This window comes from Equus caballus, chromosome 22, assembly GCF_041296265.1.
Source record: "Equus caballus isolate H_3958 breed thoroughbred chromosome 22, TB-T2T, whole genome shotgun sequence".
NCBI classification, from domain to species: Eukaryota; Metazoa; Chordata; class Mammalia; order Perissodactyla; family Equidae; genus Equus; species Equus caballus.
In genome coordinates, this window is record NC_091705.1 from 36945150 (window position 1) to 36965514 (window position 20365).

The 20365-nt window shown below is 51.5% G+C and overlaps 1 protein-coding gene and 1 pseudogene across 2 annotated transcripts in view; both read left to right on the plus strand.

Annotated features, from left to right (window-relative positions):
* The window catches only part of EYA2 (EYA transcriptional coactivator and phosphatase 2), a 253768-nt gene that overhangs the window by 226105 nt on the left and 7298 nt on the right, over positions 1-20365 (plus strand). For both annotated transcript variants that reach the window (XM_023626655.2, XM_070247876.1), the window contains exons 11-15: positions 3871-3929; positions 8922-9082; positions 12051-12165; positions 13789-13910; positions 18984-19084. In XM_023626655.2, the coding sequence (XP_023482423.2) occupies positions 3871-3929; positions 8922-9082; positions 12051-12165; positions 13789-13910; positions 18984-19084 (558 nt within the window). The remainder of the gene's footprint in view (positions 1-3870; positions 3930-8921; positions 9083-12050; positions 12166-13788; positions 13911-18983; positions 19085-20365) is intronic.
* On the plus strand, positions 5724-6879 carry LOC138920236 (small ribosomal subunit protein uS2-like; annotated as a pseudogene).

Here is a 20365-nt window from a genome sequence, read left to right on the forward strand (position 1 = left end):
CGGTGCTGGGGTAACCCGAGCCGAGCCGGGTCAGCTGGGGGAGTATGAGGTAGCGTCTAGCTGAGCGTCACGCTCTTTTATTAAGTCCGAAATGTGATCGCTACTGTTGTCACACTTTAGCGCCCCCAACAATCCCCTTGCAAATGAGAAAACCAGAGCTTCCGCGCATACCTTTCCCCTGACCTCAGGGAAGGCTCGGGAGCCTGCCCAGGGGCCGGGCCGCTGACCCGAGCAGCTTTCCAGCTTGAGGGAGGGCTGGGCAGGGGGAGCTGCTTTTCCAATTTCAGGCAAAGTAATGGACTGGGGGCAAGTCTGCTAGTGATCTTGTTTTCTCTGTGCCTGGGTCTGTAAAGTCCGCATTGGCCTTTAAACACAGTTTTCATTAGCACGCCAGGCTTGCTGGTTCCATCTCTCTAAGATGGCTACGGATCCGAGGTCTCAAAGTAGGGTGCCCCCGGGGGCCCCGTAACCAGGTGCTGTACAGTGAAGAGGACCCAGGAGAAGACTGTGAAGAATTGGAGGTGGAGGTCGAGGCTAAGGATTGCCAGGACATAAGAATGCCCCCACTCTGCTGCCGGAGCGTGTAAATTCTCAAAGTAGCTGAAAACTGGAGAGACGGAGAAAGAGAACGAGAACAGGGAAAGAGAGGAGGGAGAGAGAGAGAGATCCCCTGAGTTTATGTATGAGCTACTGTTCCATAAATGTTTTTAAGCACAATGTGGGTTAAATAAGATATGTCTCCAGGCCTGCTTGCAACCCTTCCCTAATTGAACTTATCCACACAGAGAGAAGTCGTCAGCCTAGTTCCTTCATCCCTGTAGCGCAGCGCGTCCAATAGAATTTTCTGCGATGATGGAAATACACGCGCCATCCAGTATGGTAGCCACTGGCTACGTTTGTCTACTGAGCACTTGGAGTAGGCCTAGGGAACTGAATTTTGTATTCTATCTAATTTTAATTAATTTAAATGTAACTATCAATAACCACATGTGGCTAATCGCTACTGTATTAGACAGCGTGACTATCGAATCTCTAAATTTGGGGCACGCCATCGTGCTCGACTACCCGAGGAAAGGACGCTCCCTCTTGGGGACGGGGATCAGTTATACCTGAGACCACCAAACATCGATGAGAATCCTGGGTACGTGGAAACAAAGGAAATGGAATAACGAGCAGAAGAGGTTTCAGTGTAAGCCAGATATCTACTGGCTCGAGAGTAGTCACTCAGTGCCCCCCCGCCCCAGTTTTTTTCCCAGCATTCTCCAAAGAGTTTCTCAACTGGGGTCACCATTTAGCGTCCACCATGTTCTTTACCATCTGCTCCAACGCCCATGTGCCCATGGTTGACCCCTAGGGAGCCACTTGGTGGGACTTCCCTGCTGCTGCGTCATCCAGGCCCATCAGAGCACACCGCTGCCCATGTCCAGGCACTGTCCCCGGCCCACGGACACGTGAGGTCCCCTGCGGCGGGAGAATGGCGGCTCCTGGACAGAGTCATGCTTTGTCACTGCCACAGAGCTGTGGGCCAGGGTATCCTAGGGACTCTGAAAGCAAACCTCGCCTTCCAGCCAACCCCTTTGCAATGCAAAGCCCACTCAGGGACCAGCAGCCGCACCACCCCTTCTCCCAGGGTCCAGCCTCGATCCCCACAAAGCAGCCCAGGTGGCCCCAAGCCGCTGTCCCCACTCCCCACCCCCACGTCTCCGTAACAGCAAAGTTACCTCTATATACCTTTAAACAATTAATGAGGAAAGGGGGTTCCTGTCGTCCGTCAGCAAAGCTCCTGGTCTCAAAGATGAATTCAAGCCTCTTCCTTGTGTAAAAACAGATCCACTCAAAAGGTTGAAAACGCTGGTTTTTTTCAGTTTCTATCCTCCCATCAGGGGTCCAGAGATGTTAACAACCAATTTTTTCGCAGAGGTCAAGCTTGGAGTTCCATGTGCTTCTCCTCTTCCCAGCAGTCTTTTCGAGGAGATACCTGCCTCCCAAAGTTACCTTGCAACCAAAATGTGGGCATTTCTAAATCTTAACACAATAATAAAAACTAACATTGAGGTAGCACCTACTGTGTGCCAGGCACACTGGACGCTCTCAGTGCACCATCCCACTTCTCACATCAACCCTGTGAGGTGGGTCCTGTTATCATCGCCATTTACCAATCTGACTTCTGAACTTCAGAGTGATTACGTCACTCGCTTGAGGTCACACAGCTGGGAAGTGGTTGGATCTGGGGTCCAAACCCAGGAGGTCAGATTCCAGAGCCTGAGCTCTAACACAGCACACTCACAACCTTTGCCTTGTCAACCTGTCATCCACACGCACTTTATGGTGAAGATAGAGTTGACAGGGTTGGCGTGTATTTCGTGTGGCTTCCGTTAGGAGTGTCACGTCGCTCTGGAGTCCTGGTTGCAAAGTGACAGAATCCACCTCCACAGCTTAAACTGGAAAGTCCGTGCCTTAGTTTCCTGCCGCTGCTATAACAGATTACCACACACCTAGTGGCTTAAAACAACACAAAGGTGTTCTCTGCGGCTCTGGAGAAGAAGTCCAGAATGAGTTTCAGTGGGTGCTTCCTCCCAGTGGGTCTGAGGGCAGAATCTATCTCTTTGCCTTTTTTGGCTCCTTGTCACCACCTGTACTTCTTGGCTTGTGGCCTCTTCCTCCATCTTCAAGGTGCGTTGCCCCAAGCCCCGTCTCCTGTCCATCACAAATGTCCCTCAGCCTCTTACTTGTGAGGACCCTCGGGACTACGTTCAGGGCCACCTGGATGATCCGGGATAATGCCCCATCTCGGGATCTTTAACTTAACCACAGCTGCAGAGTCCCTTTAGCCGTGTAAGGGTCGGGAGAGTAGGACGTGGGCAACTTTGGGGGCCGTTAGTCAGCCAGCCACAGTCGAGGTGGCCTAGTTTCACTTGTGGCCGAATCTGGGGGATCAGCTAGTGTGCCCAGGGCCCGCTGGGTCTCTCCAGCTCTCGGACCTGCTGTCCTCCGGCGGGTCCAGGCTTTATCCCACCATCCAGCAGCCCCAGGGCAAAGAGAGCGCCTCCTTCCCAGAGGTCCCAGCCAGAGTCCCAGGGCTGGTTCTCCCGGGTCCAGCTTAGACCACGTGCTCATCTCTGAAGCAATCACTGTGGCCGGAGGGATCCTGGGTCTCTCTGATTGGTTGAGCCTGGGTCATGTGCCTGCCTCCGTCATCCCCTCCCCTCGGGCTTAACTCCCCTGTGTTAAGGTGTTTCCCCAAAGAGAACTGAGAGATGGATGGGTGGTGGAAAATGGCGTGGCATTGGAGTTTGTTGAGTGGCAACATTGGGATGCCTGGCACCTCGTGAGTGCCCAATAAACGATGATCACAGATCATGGGCACAGAGTGGGACTTGGGGAGGGGCTACCTCCAGAAGCTGACGCTTGAAGAATACAAGGTGCACAAGCAGATGAAGGCGGAAGAGCATTCGGAGCCGAGGAAACACCTCGAACGGGGCGAAGGCTTCCACCGATGGCCTGGGTGACCAGATGTACCTGGGGCAGAGGGAGAGGGTCCCCTTTTGTGCCTGTCCTTTCAATGAAATATTAGTAGCAGCCCCCTTTACCTGCAAAACTATCTCAGTTTGCATGATAAATGGTATGGTCGCCCCCCACCTTCTCACCAACCCGCTCCTTTATAAGGAAACCAAAGGCAAAAGAGGAGTTGAGACTTAACCCAAGGTCACCTAACCTGTGGTGACAAAGCTCAGGCTAGAATTCAGGACTTCTGACTCCCAGTGCAGTGCTCATTCCCCCCCCAGCTTATGAAACCAACTCTTGAGGGCTGCGTCAGATTAGCCAGTCATGTTTCTCCCTCTTTTTCTTTTCTTGCCAAATTCTCCGTAGGACTGTGACCAGATCCACGTCGACGACGTCTCGTCCGATGACAATGGGCAAGATTTAAGGTAGGAATTTGGGGAGTCAAAAATGCCCCTTCTGACTGGTTATCAGGAGGGGCCGGCCGCTTATCAGGACAAGATGTGCCTGCCTCCAGCCAGAGCTGGGACGAGTTTCTCTGAACTCGAAGACCGCAGCCCCGCCCCTCACCCTGCAGCCTCTTCCAAGCCGCCCCAAACCACGGAGGCCGAGACGTCCACAGATTCTCGGTGACTCTGCTGAAGTTTCTCTCTCTGTGGTTTTCTCCTGCTCCCTAAAGTGATACGTGCATGTTATAAAAACTTCAAACACCACTTCTCAGCTTGCCTCCCAGAATCACATGATCGAGAGTTCGGTAAACCTTCTTCAGAGGTTTGATTGCATTTGTTAGCAGACGTATATTATTCAATATAAAAGTTGATACCAAAAAAAATTTCTTTTTTTGTTAATTATTTTTATTCCTAATTTTATTTTTTTCTTATTTTTTAAAGATTGGCACCTGAGCTAACATCTGTTGCCAATCTTCTTCATCTTTTTTTTTTTATTCTTCTCCCCAAAGCCCCCGCAGTACATAGTTGCATATTCTAGTTGTGGGTCCTTCTAGTTGTGGCATGTGAGATGCTGCCTCAGCGTGGCCTGATGAGTGGTGCCATGTCCGTGCCCAGGATCCAAACCTGCGAAACCCTGGGCCACCGAAGCGGAGTGCGCGAACTTAATCCCTCGGTCACAGGGCCAGCCCCAAAAAGATATTTCTTGAATGAACAAGTGGTATGTCTGGTTTTTAGAGGGAAATACTCCTGGGACATGGGTTCCAGAAGTAAGGTACCCAACCGCTCAAAAGGAGACTGCTTTCAAAGGAATGTGGCTGGAATGTTCCGAGACTGCCCCTGGGGAAACTTTATAAAAATGGAACCATGATGAATCTGTGCTTGTCCAGAATTATCACAATTCAACACCTCCAGGCCCATCAGAAATATCAGCACAAATGGTGTTTTGCTTCCATGGGACCGGTCGTTGTGACTCCACTTTGTTTCCTAAGTGTGTCTTCCAGCTGACTGCAGAAAAAGAAATCTCCGTTTCTGCCACTGAGCCCTGCGCGTCTGTTCATAGGCCAGCACAATGAGAAGCGATGGGCGGGCAGGTGCCTGCTTCATTTTCATTAGCCGTTCCGGAAATCCCTCTGCAGTCAGGACCGGCCAGGAGCAAGCCTTCGGTGCCAGCCAGGACCCCTCAATTTATGGAGTAAATAAAACCCAGATCAAGGGTAATTGTGTCCTTTCCATGAAGTCATCGCTGGGAACCACTCTCCCTTTCAAGGCAGCGAATACCCAGGGTTCCGTTTTTATGAAATTCCCCTGTAGCTGGCTGGCTTGGAATTCAGAGCAATGTTCCTCTGAATCCTCTCTCATGCTGAGCTGTTTGCCACCTCACTTCAAGAATCCACAATGCAACAGGGGTGTTTTTTTCTCCTAGAAACCAAATTCCCCATTTATTCATTCAAGAAACATCTATTGAGTCCCTGCTGTGTCTTAGGCACCAAGCGTCCAACGCCCCTTCTTTTGTTTTTCTTTTTCTGTTAACAGTAAAAGCCAGCCTTGGTAACGCCCTCATTTTGCACCAGGCCCTGTTCCAGATGCTTCGTGCGGATTAACTCATTGCATCTTCACAGGAACCCTAGGAAATAGATGCTCTTATCTTCATCCCCACTTTACAGTTGGGGAATGGGAGACACAGAGAGGTTAAGTAACCTGCCCAACCTCACACAGCTGGCGAGTGGAGGAAGGAGGATTCATGGACGCCCTTCCCTGCCCTCCACCTTTTGGCAGAACATCCAGGCATCACCCTAGGGTATCCTCTGAGCTTCGAGTCACTGTTTTTTTTAAGAATAAATTATCTAGCCTTTCTGCACTACCCAGAGAGGGGTCCTCGAGGCATCGTCCTGGGTTCCCCATGTAACTTGAAAGGAGACTTTCATGACGTCCGGAGCCCCTGATGTCCTGCAGATGGAGGAGGAGGATGTCCTTGCATTCCTTGCAGCAGGAACCCAGTTAGGTGGCACCAACCTTGCCTTCCAGATGGAACAGAACATCTGTAAAAGGAAAAGTGTTGGCATCCACATCATAAATCTGCAGGAACCTGGGAGAAGCTTCTGCTGGCAGCTCGTGCCATTGTTGCCATTGAAAACCCAGCAGATGTCAGCGTCCCATGCTCCAGGAATGCGGGCCAGCGGGCTGTGCTGAAGTTTGCTGCTGCTGCTGGCACCGGCTCTGTTGCTGGCCACTTCACTCCTGGAACCTTCGCTAACTGGATCCGTGCAGCCTTCTGGGAGCCATGACTTCTTGTGCTTCCTGATCCCCGGGCTGACCCCAGCCTCTCGCAGAAGTTCTTGTGTTAACCCACCTACATTGCTCTGTGTAACACACTCCCCTCTGTGCCATGTGGATGTTGTCCCCATGCAACAGGGGAGCTCACTCAGCGGGTCTGATGTGGCAGCTGCTGGCCCTGGACGTTCTGCTCGTGCGTGGCACCATCTCTGTGCGTGAACACCCACAGGAGGTCACCCCCGATCTCTACTTCTGCAGACATCCTGAAGAGATGGGAAAGGAAGAGCAGGCCACTGCCGAAGAGGAATTTCAGGGTGGGTGGCCTGCTCTGGCTCCTGAATTCACCGCTCCTCCACCCGAGGTCACAGACGAGTCTGAAGGCACGCAGGTGCCCTCTGCGCCTGTCCGGCAGCTCCCGCGAGGACCACAGCGCCCAGCCCGCCGCTGAGCACTGGCCTGCCGCTCCCACTGCTCAGGCCACGGATGGGTGGGAACCGCCACTGAGGGGTCCTAAGCTGTTCTTCCATACTTAAACAGAAAACGACAACACAGTTGATGGAAAATAAACAGTTCCTAAAAAAAAAGAACAAATTATCTAGCAAGATGGGAACCTGTGCAGTAGAGAGGAAAGACCCCATGGTGGTTAAAAGTGTGGGTTTTAGAAACAAGGGGTTGAGATGGGATAAAGTCATACAGCCCCTTTCTTATGGGCTTACGAATGTGCTGGAAAAGTGCCCAGCACACTGAGTCCTTGGCAGGTGGCTGCCTTGCCCCTGTGACTCGATGTTGTCCTCCCTTTGACTAGCTGGGTATATTTCACTCATTAGCCCCTGGTCACCACCACCCACGGCTGGGGGGCAGGGCTGAGAAGGAAGAAGCAGCAACATGTCTGTGTCATACACCCACTCACATCTTTCGTGGGAAAGAAGTTTTTGTGCAAACAAGTTATTAGAACAGTCATATCGTATTCTTCGTGGATCTTCTTAAATTTGAGTAATTTGGTCAACAGCAGAGAAGAAACTGTAATCGCCCATATTCCCACCATCTCGAACTAATGGCTTTGTGACCTTGTGAACGTGACTCGCTTCCAATTTTATACACATTCACACTCACACAAATGTCTGTGAGAAATGACACAGGTGTGTGTGTGCGTGTTAGGGAATGTTTGTGTGTGTGTGTTTACACTGGCAAGAATTTAAAGATGTCTAAAGAACAATTTCTGTAACTGTGCACACAGCCTGCTCTGGAGGGAGCACCAGAGTCTGCGTTTGGGATCAAGTCACTCAGTCCTGGCCCCCGGGGTGAAATTTGCTGTTGACTTTGAGACATCGCCCAAGGCATTTCTGTGGCTCCCGCAGGGTTCCTGTTGTCGCCACACAGCCTCTTCCTGCGGAGAGTTTTATATCGGGGCAGCGAGGCCTGGCCTCTGCTCAGAGCGAGGCTGACCCCATCACAGGATACTGGGTGACCACAGCCCGTCAGATCACGCTGTGTTCTGGCATCAACACGCCCACAGGGAGGATGACCCAGCGCTTCACACTTTTCAAAACCCCTTTTATCTTAAATTGGAGGTCCTTACGATATAATTTCCAAGTGCTGTTTCATTCCTATTGCATTGCATCTTTTTAAAAAATAAAATGTCTTTCTTTTTCCATTCTTAAACTTGTCCTAGAAAATCCAGAAACAGCAGTATAGTTAAAGACAAACAAGTCGGCCAAACCCACACCCTGAGGGGGCCTTGGAACCACACTGACCTGCTTCCTTCGGGTCTTCTCTCTGAGGAGACTTTCCTTTCTGAAGCTTTTGGTCAGGCTGGACACGCATCCTTTGTTCCGCCCTGGTTTTCCTCGCGATGTTACAGCATAAGCGTTACTCCTGGGATTTCACAGACTTACCCAGAGCTGGTCGAGGGAAAGAACGCGGCGTTCTCTGAGGCTCTCGGTTTTCATGCTCACACCGCGGTTGCCGTTGGTGGCGAATCGCCCACGCTTTCCCCTTCTGGTCCCCGGCTGTCATTTTGTCGCTGACTTTGTGGGACATTCTGACCTGTCCCCCCGGCCGCATGTAGAACTTCATAGCCCAGCACGCTTCAGTCGGGGTGCAGGGTTATGTCGCACAGCACTGACAATCGACTCTGCCTAACTTAACAAACAAGAAAATCAAGATCGAGAATTTCCGTGGAAAGATACAGAGATGCCTACAGAATGGGAAGAGAGGGGTCAGCAGCCAGGCCTTAGAAGGGACATGAATCAGGGCAGGTGTGGGGATCAAAGTAGCGAGAACTAACTGACGTTTTCTTCTGGAATCTTCTGTCAGGAGGAACCAATTCCAACCACTTTTTGGAATTCCCTTCCAGCTTCAAATTCTAAAGGGAGAGAGAGAGACTCTTAGCTTGGCCACTGCACGCAGGGGGCAGGGATCTGTCCCTCCCAAAACACAGAGATGCTGTTTGATGCCAAAAGAGAGAAAAGCGGATGCTGATGAGGCAAGAGCAAAAGATGCCACCGTGCTTTGGGAAGCGTGTAAAGCTCTGGTCCTCCCCGAACGCACGTGCTCACAGCACCTCGCCCATGCCGGGGGTTCCTGGACGCCCCACGCCCCACCCCTGGCTCCCGCAGGGCCCGTGGTCTGAGAGACCCCCACCTCCCGACATTAACACTCTCTCTTCTCCCTCCCCTGCCCCGTCCCCTTGCCCAGCACGTACAACTTCTCCGCGGACGGCTTCCACAGCTCGGCCCCGGGAGCCAACCTGTGCCTGGGCTCCGGCGTCCACGGCGGCGTGGACTGGATGAGGAAGCTGGCCTTCCGCTACCGGCGGGTGAAGGAAATGTACAACACTTACAGGAACAACGTCGGCGGTGAGTGGGGGGGGGGGCAGGGGGCTCGGGGTCGCCTGGCAGCCTGGGCGTCAGGATCCACGGGGCGCCCTGGCTGACCCCCGCGTGCAGCCGAGGTGAGAGCCGCCGCTTCAGGAGCAGGAAAGCCTGGGTTCCTGCACTAAATGGGAGTCTGGAGGGGGCAGGTGGTGGGGCTGGCCCTAGACCTGTTTCTGGAATTCTCTAGGCCAGCAGTTCTCAGCAGGAGGGGACACTGCTTCTCCCCGAAAGGCACGTGGGGGGGGGGAGGGGTGCGGCGTTCGATTGTGACAATGTCTGGACCCAGCCACTGGCCCATAAAGGGACAAGGTTTGAGTGGGCGGCTCACAGTATCTGCCGTGTGCCGCTCGGCCCCAGAAGCTTCCAGGGTTCCCCCACCACCCCCGGGAACAGTCGAGTCCCAGGAAGAATTCAGCGTCTCAGCCAGAACAGAACCCACTTCCCGTCCCAGTGCTGCCACTTTCCGGCCGTCTCTCAGGGCCTCAGTCTAAGTCTGTGAGATGAGGATGGAACAGGTCTGCTGCCCCGGGGCACCGAGAGGTCGCAGCTAACACGCAGGAAGGGCGACCCCGGGCCTGGGCTGCAGCCGGCACCCGTGAACGGTGCGTTCATCACTAGTTCCCCCCAGTGTTGCGTGGCCATCTCGCGGGTTCTCCTGTGTCTTCAGCTTTCCCGGGATAGACCATCAGCTCTTCGGGAGGGATTTTCTCTCTTGTCCTTGGCTATGGTCCTAACACGGTCCTGGCGAGGCCAGTGTTTACTGAGCGCTTCCTCTGTGCCGTGCTCTCTTATGAGGGCTTTGCATCTAATAGCTTATTTGCCCTTCAGAACATCCCTATAAGGTAAGTGCTTTTATCGTCCGTGTTGTATGAAGGTGGAAACGGAGATCAGAGAGGTTAAGTAGTCTGCCCAGTGTCACACAGCCCAGGCAGCAGAACTACGGTGGCGCCCTAGGCAGCGCTCCGCTCCCTCTGCCCACGCTCCATGGCCTCTCCCATCCGAGTCTGTGGACTGCAGGAGTGAAGCAGAGAGCTTCGGGGTCGGCTCTGCTTGTTCATCACCCCTCCGCAGAGAGAGGAGGGGAGCGAGTGTGCTTGGGGTCCGGGAGACAGGGTGGAGTCAGCCGACGGGGCCCTCTGCTCCCTGTCCAGGTGAAGCCCTGGGAAATGCCCAGGGCTTCTGTCGGGCTGGGTTGCTTTCCTGAAATTCCCCGCTGTGTGAGCAGGCAGGACCCGAAGCTGGCAGGATGCCGGCTGGCGGCCCCCTCCCGCTCCTCCTTCTGCACGCTCCTGCCCCCTCCACTCCCCCAGCTGTTTGTGCCTCACAGAACTAGCCTGCGGAGGACCGCGCCTCCAGCCTGGGGGTCACCACAGCCCCCAGGATTCCAAGGGTTTTGGAAGCTTGCTTGGAAGAGAGCCGTGGGTAGGATACAGGATGAAGAGAAAAAAACACTTAAGTCAACACCTGGGAGGCAGTGGTTGGGTTCAGAGGCCTTTGGCTGATTTCACACCTCCCTCTGCCAAGTCCTGTGTAACCCCGAGTAAGTTTCTTGACCTCTCTGTGCCTCAGTTTCCTCAAATGTAAAATGGGGATAATGCTGGTGCCCATCTCACAGGATGATGTGAATTAATTTGAGAAGGCGCTTGGAACAGTGTCTGCCGCACAGTAAGCGCCTCCTAAGTGTTGCCGTTGTGGTCTGGGGACAGTGGGACCCAGCCTGGAGGAGGACACTGAGGGCAAGGAGCGAGCCGACAGGAGCCTGAGGCACACTTCCTACAGGGGGAAAGGAGGGGCGGTTGACCCGCTGTCTACACCGGCAGCACGCGTGCGAAGGGCCCTCGTGAGTGTGTGTTGTGATTAAGGGCCCCAGCTAAGGCGCCGTGGGGAAGGTGCCGAGAGAAAGGAGAACCGGAGGCCACCTGCTCTGAGTCTGTGGAGGAGACGGGACATGCAGCGGCAGGGCGATCCACTCGTGAATGCGCGTGTCCATCACCAATGACCTACTGTGCAGATACAGCAGTGGACACGAGGAACAAGGTCCCCGCCCTCAAGGAGTTGGGATTCAATACGTGAAGGAGACAGACATAAACCAGTGCACAAATAACTTTAAGTTCTGGATTCTGTCATTTCAGAGAGGATAAGGCCTACGAAGGAAATAGAAAAGAGGGATGCAGCAGAGAGAGCCCTGGGGCTGAGGGCTTCTCTGAAGAGCAGATCACAGAGGACATCTCTCAGGAAGGGATCTTTGAACTTACTTCCACATGATGATAACCAGGGGCCTAGTGCTGAGGGGTGACCAAACCAATACCAGCAGAGGGAGTGAATCAGTTAGGGTTATATTCATCTGCATAAATAAACAACAAAAAGACAAAAAATAACAATGCCTGAAACCAAATAGAAATTTATGGCTTTCTCACATACATGATCTGCAGGAAATCCAGAGCTGGCAAAGCCCTTCACAGTGTTGAGAGCCCAGGCTCCTTCCATCTTGTTGCTCCACCATGTTCCGTCCATGGCTTCTACCTCGTGGTCCAAAGAGGCTGCTCAAGCTCCAGCCATAATATTCCAACCAGCAGGAAGAAGGAAGGAAGCAAATAAGTATAGACCTCTTTAAGGACCGTTCCTAGAAGTTACACACGACACTTCCACTTCTCCATGGCCAAAACTTTAGTCACATGACCACACCTAGCCGTGATGAAGACTGAGGAAGTAGCCTTTTAGCCTGGCAAACAGACACTCAGCTAAAATCAAGGTTCTTATTACTTAATTCTTCTCTAATAAGAGAATTTTTTAGATTTTTATTTTTATGAATTCCTAAAGAGAAAAATGGATAGTGTCATCTGATATGAAACCTCAAGTTACCGTAGCTGGACCCCCCCTCCCCTTACTGCTGCCCGCCCAGGCCTTTCTACGATGGTAGCGACCACGTTTTTGTTTCCTTTGTCCATAGGCTTGATAGGGGCCCCCAAAAGAGAGACCTGGCTACAGCTGCGAGCTGAGCTGGAAGCCCTGACCGACCTCTGGCTGACCCACTCCTTGAAGGCACTCAACCTCATCAATTCCAGGTAAGCGGGAAGCCTCATTTTCTTTGGTGCCGCTGAACTTTGTCCCTTTCGAGGGTGGTGTCTCCTGCGTTTCCACACTTGAGAGAATTGGGCACTCCAGATTCTCGCTTGCACACTTTCCAGAGATTTGACAGAGCTGAGGTGTGCAAGGCCGTGGACACCTTGCACCATAGCTGAGCAAACAGCTGCAGAGGTTTATCAGGGTCCAGCTGAGCGGGAGACCTTCGTGCGTAGGTCCACCGTGTCGCATCCACTCTTGCCCACAGCACCTGCCAGTCACAACATCACCCTCGGAAAACCATTTTATAGGACGCCACAGATCATCTGGTGGGTCCCTAGTGAGGTAAGGAGGGTCCAGCTTCGTTCTAGGCCTCCCAACAAATTGCCTCTTGCTCTTAGACAGGATCATCCGGGCCAGAGAGCAAATGGCTTCTCTGCACCAGCATCAAAAAATCTTGTGATCCAGCACATGCATGGTTACAAAGTGGCAGCCCCTGAACTGAATCTTTGCTACTGATGTGTTTTAATTGGCAAACATTTTGTCCCAAAGGCTGAGAAAATTAATCCATAGCTCCAGGTTTCTAGGTTCTCCCAAAATATCAGAACTGGGGGCTGACCCAGTGGTGCAGTGGTTAAGTTCACACACTCTGCTTCAGCAGCCCGGGGTTCGCTGGTTCAGATCCAGGGCACGGACCCACGCACCACTTATCAAGCTGTGCTGTAGCAGGCGTCCCACATATAAAATAGAGGAAGATGGGCATGGATGTTAGCTTAGGGCCAATCTTCCTCAGCAAAAAAGAGGAGGATTGGTGGCAGATGTTAGCTCAAGGCTAATCTTCCTCAAAAAAAAAAAAAGAATCAGAACTGGCATGTGCTCTCTAGTTTCCCCCAGTCCCCACCTCTCCTTGTTGTCCTCCACTTATTCCATAGCACTCATTTCCGTTACCCAAGGCCCCTGCAGCTATTTAAGTGTATGGTCCTTACAATAAACAGTTGCTTTTTTGTTGTTGTTGAGTTCATAATAGCTTACATCATTGTGAGATTTCACTTGTACCTTATTTCTTGACTGTCACCACATAAGTGCTCCCATTCACCGCCTGTGCCCACTCCCCACCCCCTCCCCCTGGTAACCACTGAACTGTTTTCTTTGTCCGTGTGTTTGTTCATATTCCACATATGAGTGAAATCATATGGTGTCTGTCTTTCTCAGTCTGGCTTATTTCATTTAGCATAATTCCCTCCAGGTCCTTCCATGTTGTTGCAAATGGGATGATTTTGTCTTTTTTATGGCTGAGTAGTATTCCATTAGGTAGATGTTACCACAACATCTTTATCCAATCCTCAGTCAGTGGGCACTTGGATTGTTTCCATGTCTTGGCTGTTGTGAATAGTGCTGCAAAAACGTTTGCTTTTTAAATAATAAAGGTATTACACCCATATTACATTTCAACGTGTCAGGCAGCTTCAGGCTTAAAAGAGAAAAACAGCTGGAGAATCCTTGGGCCCTACCCTCGCCTGAAGATGCCTCAGCCAGAGCTGCAAACCGCACCAGCACTCCTGCCGACTCCAGGCTCTTGCTGCAGGTACCTTGGAGTTCTGATCCCCACTCTCCTTTGTCCTCAGGCCCAACTGTGTCAACGTGCTGGTCACCACCACTCAACTAATTCCTGCCCTGGCCAAAGTCCTGCTGTATGGACTGGGCTCCGTGTTTCCTATTGAGAACATCTACAGTGCAACCAAGACAGGTAGGGGGGGCGCAGATCTCGGGGGTGCAGGGAGGGAGCGCGAGGTCAGCTCTCCGTCCCGGGGCTGGGAAGTTAAAGCACTTGCCCACGGGCGTGACTCGGATCCCAAAACAACCCCCACAACCCACTGCTTCGACCTCTGCCTGTAGGACAGTTTCCCCGAGTGTGTGTGTGTTAGGATATCCGCAAAGCTGCTCTAACAAACACACCCCAAATACAAGTGTACAGCAAGGTCAAAGCTTATTTCTCCCTCCCGTGTCCGCAGACCAGAGGTGAGTGATCCAGGCTGATGGGGTGTCCCTGACCTCACACTCACCCAGGAACCCAGGTCCTTCCCGTTTTATTTTTCCACCATCCTCTAGGTTTTAGTCTCATGTGTGACCAAAACTCACCTCCTATTGGACCATCTTAGTCATGTGGCCACAACTAGTTGCAAGGGAAGCTGGGAAATGTAGTCCACAGCTGAGTGACTGTGAGTACCAGTTAAACTCATGGCATTCTGTTACTAAAGAAGAAGAAGGGGCCGGCCCCATGGCCGAGTAAGTTTGCGCACTCTGCTTTGGCAGCCCAGGGTTTCGCCAGTTCGAATCCTGGGCGCGGACATGGCACTGCTTATTAAGCCACGCTGAGGCGGCATCCCACATGCCACAACTACAAGGGACCCACAACTAAAAATACACAGCTATGTACCGGGGGGCTTTGGGAGAAAAAGGAAAAATAAAATCTTTCAAAAAAAGAAGAAGAGGAAAACAGTTTCCAGCACAGCATGGTAGGAGGTGATTTTAATTTAGGTGGTACAAGTCATCAGATAACCTTCGATCTAACCTTGAGCCACACAGAGAGAAAATTACTGTTTTTAAAATTCTCTTTCAAGGCAAGAGTCTCAGTTTGGTGCTAGCCTGCTTTCACACTTCTCTAATACTTGCTGATCTCCCTTATTACCAAAGAGAAGGAGCCTCAGGCTCAGAGCTTTCGTCAGCTAAGAGGGTCCAATAACCAGAAATTAACAGCCACGTTCATCATCAGGCCAGGTAATACTGGTTTCTTTAAGAGGGGGAAGAGGACTGATTTTTTTATTCTTATATCACCTAAAAATGTATAATAATGCAAAATAAATCTAGTTAGTTAAGATGTTTTAATTAGAAATTTTTACCCTTTTTTTTAGTGGAGCAAAAACCCAATTTGTAGTACTTTAGAAGCATTTTCTTAGAGCAGTTTTTGCTTTTACTGAATTTCTAGATCTGAACATTATATTCAAATGTTTTTAGATTTTTTTATTTTTTTATTGCAGTAACATTGGTTTATAACATGATATAAATTTCAGGTGTACATCATTATATTTTGATTCCTGTGTAGATTACATCATGTTCACCACCCAAAGACTAATTACCATCCATCATCACACACATTCCTAATCACCCCTTCTGCCCTCCTCTCTCCCCCCTTCCCCTCTGGTAACCCCCAATCCAATCTCTGTCTCTATGTGATTGTCGTTGTTTTTATCTTCTACTTAGGAGTGAGATCATACGGTATTTGACTTTCTCCCTCTGACTTATTTCACTTAGCCTAACACCCTCATGGTCCATCCGTGTTGTCAGAAACAGCCAGATTTCATCCTTTCTTACGGCTGAGTAGTATTCCATTGTGTAAAATCATAGAAATTGAGGCCCCACATGGCCATTAGAAATTCTACAGGACCTTATGAGTCTTTTTATTTTCTTCCTGAATACCTCTAGTTATGTGCCTTTGCAGGCTTATTTAGAATCTTTTTTTGATAACTCTTTTCTTTTTAATTGTGGTAAAATACATATAACATAAAATTTAGCATCTTAACCATTTTTAAGCGTACAGCTCAGTGGTGTTAACTACATTCACCTTGTTGTGCAACCATCCGCACCTCCATCTCCAGAACCCTTTCCATCTTGCAAAACTGAAACTCTTGAACCCATTAAACAACAACTCCCCACTCCCCCTCCCCCAGCCCCTGGCAGCCACCCTTCTACTTTCTGTCTCTATGAGTTTGGCTGCTCTGGGGACCTCATGTGAGTGGAATCATGCGGTATGTGTCTTTTTGTGATGGGCTTATTTCACTCAGCATGATGTCCTCAAGATTCGTCCACATTGTAGCCTGTGTCAGAATGCCCTTCCTTTTCAAGGCCAAATGATATTTCATTATATGTATACATCACATTTTGTTTGTCCGTTCATCTGTCGATGGGCACTTGGGTTGCTTCCACCTTTTGGCTTATTGTGAATATGCTGCTATGAGCATGGGTGTGCAAATGTCTTTTCAAGACCCTGCTTTCAGTTCTTTGGGGTACATACCCAGAGGTGGAATTGCTGGGTCATATGGTAATTCTATTTTTAATTTTTCAGGGGACTACCATACTGTTTTCCACAGCAGCTGCACCAATTTGCATTCCAACCAACCGTTCACAGGGGTTCCCATTTCTCCACATCCTCACCAACGCTTGTTATTTTCTTTCTTTTTTTGATAAAAGCCATCCTATTGGTTGTGAGGTGATAGGTTTTCTTTTTAATTTAGTGATTCTATTCTCTATTTAAATGAATTTATTTAAGTAAATATAAAAGTGTGAGTTGATTTTAAGAGAAATTAAATAACAACGGTTCTCGGATTTGGTCACAATTGTGAAGATAGTTCCGGAACGTTTAAGAAACAGTGGTCCAGGGGCCGGCCCAGTGGCACAGTGGTTAAGTTCATACTTTTGGTGGCCTGGGGTCCATGAGGTCGGATCCTGGGTGTGGACCTACACACCGCTTGTCAAGCCATTCTGTGGCAGGCGTCCCACATATAAAGTAGAGGAAGATGGGCATGGATGTTAGCTCAGGGCCAGTCTTCCTCAGCAAAAAGAGGAGGATTGGTGGCAGATGTTACTTCAAGGCTAATCTATCTCAAAAAAAATAATAATAATAAGATTAAAAAAAAAAAAAGAAACACTTGTCCAGGATGGCATTTCTCTAGAGACAATTCATGAACAAAGTATTCAGTCAGTGGTCAGATAAGTTTGGAAAACTCCCAATGAACAGGAGCAAAGGTCCGTTAAGTCCTACCATAAAACTTTTCAAAGCAAAGTTGCATTTGACAACACAATCTTTTCTCTGTAGAATTCACAAGAAAGGAGTCTCTAACACAGACACGTTTAAAATGTTCATCTCGCCCGTTGATTCTGTTTCCATGTTAGAAGAATCATACGCCATCATGGGCGTGGAAAGCGACCCTTGTCTCTCACTTCAGGAGCCTGAAGATCAAAGAACTAAGAGTAGTCGGAGTTGAGCTAGGATGGAAACTTGGCCTCCAGCTCCCTGTCTTCACTTAAAAAATCATAATTTTTTCAATAGTCAAGTTTCTGCTCTGATAATGCTGCGTAACAAACATCCCAACACTCAGTGGCTTACAGCCACCAGTTTCCATTTCTCACTCGTCGTTCGACGAGTGAACTGTGGCTCTGCTGGGCTAGACTCCAGGCTCTGGCTGCTTCTCGTATCCTCAGTCTGGGGCCAGCAGCCAGCCAGGGGCCCATTCTTCTCATGACAGATGGCAGCAGGGAAGGAGGCCAAGACAGACCACCCACGCTCATTTCTCATGGCAGGTCCCCAACATTCCATTGGTCAAAGCGAGTCACACGGCCAACCCAGTATCAGTGGGGTGGGGAGTAGGCCCCATCCTGTGAGGGGGGTGGCAAAGGGCAAGGGTATGTAGTTCCCTAACTCAGCCCATGGTTCCAACCCGCTGCTCTGACCCAGCCTCTGCTCCATGGAGGAGGAAGCAGGCACAGAGCTGGTTCCTATCCAGAGCCGTGGAACCGAGCCCTTCAGAGCTCAAGTGCAGGCAGTCAGCCTGGGTTCGAATCCCGGCTCTGGCTTGTCAGCTGGGTGCCCCTGGAAATAGCTTCCCCTCTCTCTGCCTCAGCTTCCTGCTCTGTAATGGGATGATCACAATACCTCTAAGCACGTGATAAAGTGAAGCAGTGCAGGCAAAACATTTAGCAGGTCCCAGCAGAGCACAAGTGCGCACAGATAGGAGCTGTCTTATTATTATTACAACTCCCCTGCCTCCCCTCCTCCTCCTCCACTCAGCTTCAAGGCGCTTCACCAACCCTGAGCCTCAGTTTCCCCATCTCTGAAATGGGGATTATATTAATTCACAGGATTGCTGTGAGAGTTGAATGAATGAATGGAAGTCGGTGGTTCCCAATGTGGGTGGGGGGGCAATTTGCCTCTCAGGGGACATTTGGCAACATCTGGGGACGCTTCATTTTCACAACGGGAGGAGTTGCTGCTGGCCTCAGGGAGATGAGAGCAAGGACACTACTCAGCATCCCACAGTGCGCAGGGCAGCCCGCAGCAAAGAAGGATCCAGCCGGAATGTCAGCAGTGCCGAGGCTGACAAATCCCAACGTAGGGGAAGCACTTAGCACGCAGTAAACTCAGTGAGTGACTGCCACTGTTGTTATTATTATTACTGCCATTTTCATCATTATTATGGTCACTAAACGTGCTGATATGATCAGCATGAACTAAGTGTCTGCATTTATGTTGCTGCCCACACACCTGGGAAGGAAAGTGCCCAGAGGTGGTCATCGACAGGTGACAAGGAAAGAACGTACAGGGGAGCCGCCGCGAGGGCCAGCTCTGTCACCGGGCTGTCCCTCTGTGGAAACGTGCGTCCCGGCGCCTCCGCCTCCGCACTCTGGGACCCTGGGCAGACCGCTTCACCTCTCAGCCTGTGTGCTCACCTGTGAAGCGGCCCGGCGCTCCCGCCAGACAGCTGCGTAGACCCCACAGCCTGCCTCCAGCCCTGTGCTGCCCCTTCTGCTGTGTCACCCGGGGCGAGCCACTGAACTCCCCGCCCCCCGCTCGGCGCCGTCGTCCATCCTGTGGGGATGGTGACAGGGCGCACCTGGTGGACCACTTAAGGATGGAGTGATTGACAGCCGGCCCTTAGGAGGACGGCTGCGCACAGCGAGTGAGCGCTTACCCAGGGTTGCCGTCCTCCGCGGCCCCGGGTCCTCACCCAGCTCCTTTCTCTCTCTCCTTCTCGCGCGCGTGCAGGCAAGGAGAGCTGCTTCGAGAGGATAATGCAGAGGTTCGGCCGGAAGGCCGTCTACATCGTGATCGGCGACGGCGTGGAAGAGGAGCAGGGAGCGAAAAAGGTACTCCTCCCGTCTCTCATGCTGCTGTTTGCGCCTCTCTTGAGCCGCCTCGTGGTTTTCAGGGCTGTTTACACCGGTTTCCTCCACCTCCCCGTCGCTGGCTGGGTCCCCTCCTTTCCAGGCTCTTTGCTCGCTGGTCCGTTCCCATTTGCAAATCGCAGAAGCATCCTGAGTAATTTCCTCCTGCAAATCCCCCTCCGGGGTGCCTTTGGCCACTGCCCCTGGTGGCCCTGGATTGTTTCTGGGACAAGTGCTGGGGAGCAGAGACGCTCTGTTGGGGCAGGCCGAGCGGCGGGGGGCGGCACACGTGCATGTGTGTTTTATTTAATGCTCACTGATCGTATGTTCCAGGAACCCTTCCCAGTTAATAAAGACAGCATTAAGCTAATGAAAAAGAAAATCCTGCATTTGTGATCTCGGGCCCACGAGGAGAGGGGCAGGGGGTTCTGGTGGCCGCAGCTCTGTTCTTGGAAAAGAAACAGCTGCCAAAGCCCCAGGCCTGGACCTGTCAGCAGCATCCCAGAGCGCCTGCCACCCCCCACCCAGAGGCCTGGGAAGTGGATTGTTAATGTCACAGAGCTTAATTTGGGGGACCTGGTTTCCCCCTTCCCTCCCTGGCAACAGATTCCAAGGAGATGCAGAAATGTTTAGGGTCTCAACAGATGAAGCCCACAAGACGAGGGAGGTCCTGAGAGAGGGTCTCCGGAGAGGGCAGCTTAGACGGCTGTGCAGATGCTGTTCCATCTGCCTGGAAGTCTCCTCCCCTTTCCCCGGCTCTTCCAGACCCCTCCTTCCACAACGCTTCCGGTGGGAACACTCCCTGACCAGCTCCCACTGCCCCTGCCTGCTAGATCAGGCCTGCCTGGGACTCCCCCCAAGCTGTCCACACCCTTTCTTCAGGCCATTGTCCCCTCTTGTCATGAGAGAATCACTGTGTGATTGGTCTACTAATCCCGGATTCTCCAGCTGGAGTGTAAGCTGCCTCCTGTGTGCCAGCCACTGTTGCAGGCCCTGGGGACCCTGCAGTGAGCCGGACAGACACGCCCCTCGCCCCCTGCTCAGCTCACAGCCCGGACAAGCAATAAACACATACATGCAACATGCGTGTTGGGCGGTGACCAGAGCTTTGGAGAAAAATAAAGCAGGGAACTGGACCAGAGGGGACTCTGCAGCCGGGGCACGTCACAAGTGTAGGTAGTGGTCAAGGCGGGCCGCGCTGCAAGGTGACATCTGAGCCAAGCTGGGAGGACAAGGGGGAGTGAGCCAGGGGGCTGTCAGAAG